Source organism: Octopus bimaculoides, chromosome 30, assembly GCF_001194135.2.
Source record: "Octopus bimaculoides isolate UCB-OBI-ISO-001 chromosome 30, ASM119413v2, whole genome shotgun sequence".
Taxonomy (NCBI): Eukaryota; Metazoa; Mollusca; class Cephalopoda; order Octopoda; family Octopodidae; genus Octopus; species Octopus bimaculoides.
Genome location: NC_069010.1, coordinates 5,294,740 through 5,295,800, shown reverse-complemented (window position 1 = coordinate 5,295,800; position 1,061 = coordinate 5,294,740). Strand labels below are relative to the sequence as shown.

General features: G+C 41.1%; 1 protein-coding gene across 1 annotated transcript in view; it reads right to left on the bottom strand.

The window, feature by feature from the left end:
- Nucleotides 1-276: 276 nt before the first annotated feature.
- LOC106876521 (E3 ubiquitin-protein ligase MIB2) overlaps nucleotides 277-1,061 on the bottom strand; it is a 12,352-nt gene continuing 11,567 nt past the window's right edge. Inside the window, exon 7 of the mRNA XM_014925103.2 lies at nucleotides 277-764. Within this exon, the coding sequence (XP_014780589.2) occupies nucleotides 571-764 (194 nt within the window). The 3' untranslated portion in view covers nucleotides 277-570. The remainder of the gene's footprint in view (nucleotides 765-1,061) is intronic.

Genomic DNA, 1,061 nt, shown 5'->3' with positions numbered 1-1,061 from the left:
ACCATCATCCCCTGCCGGAGCCTCGTGGAGCTTTAGGTGTTTTCGCTCAATAAACACTCAAAACGCCCGGTCTGGGAATCGATACCGCGATCCTATGACCGCGAGTCCGCTGCCCTAACCACTGGGCCATTGCGACTCCACACCAGACATTCTACTCTAAGCTATAAATGAAAGTAAATATCCATCAATGTACACAGGATGTTAAAACTCTCTCTCCATAACAATAGAAGTGTTGAAGTGTTTAGGGAGGTGCTTGGACAAACTAGAAAAACAAAAGAGAATTTCAAAGTTTATCTTTATTTAAAAAGTTAATCTCTAACAAGGGAGCCAAACCAAACCAGTAAAAGGGGTCTCTATGTGGTAGATAGATCTGCTAGAATTAGTAGTTAAATCTTCACTCCACACCTTACTGCCTTAAAGGACACATTGTGCGATGTGGCTATGCATTCTCTATACTCGGGATTAAAAAAATGAATGGTTTTAGATGGAAGGCATTCAACCACGGATCATTGTTTGGTCTTGGTTGGCCTTGGACTGAAAAAACATTTACGCAGAAATTCACATTGTGTTTCACGGTAGACAATGGAGTGCAGCAAAACAGTCAGCTTCTCTAAGAGCGTCCCTTAGTATTCCAAATGTACGTTTCTCTGGATCACAACTTGTAAACCATTTGTGAAGCATTTGAAAGCCCTGCTCTTCGGTGTCCTTAACATTGTTATTCCTGATAATGTCCAGTTGGTTGTACTTAATTTCTAACAAAATACCTGCAAAAGATACGAAAAACAAGAAATGGCTGCAACAGCATCAACAATGATATAAAAGATGTATATAGCAAAGAAACGAGTGGCTGTGTTTGCAAGTAGCTTGCTTCCCAACCACATGGTTCCGGGTTCAGTCCCATTGCGTGGCACCTTGGGCAAGTATCTTCTACTGTAGCTTCACTCCAACTAAAGCCTTCTGAGTGGATTTGGTAGACAGAAACTGAAAGAAGCCCATCGTGTGTGTATATATATATATATATATATATGTGTGTGTGTGTGTGTGTGTGTGTGTGTGTGTGT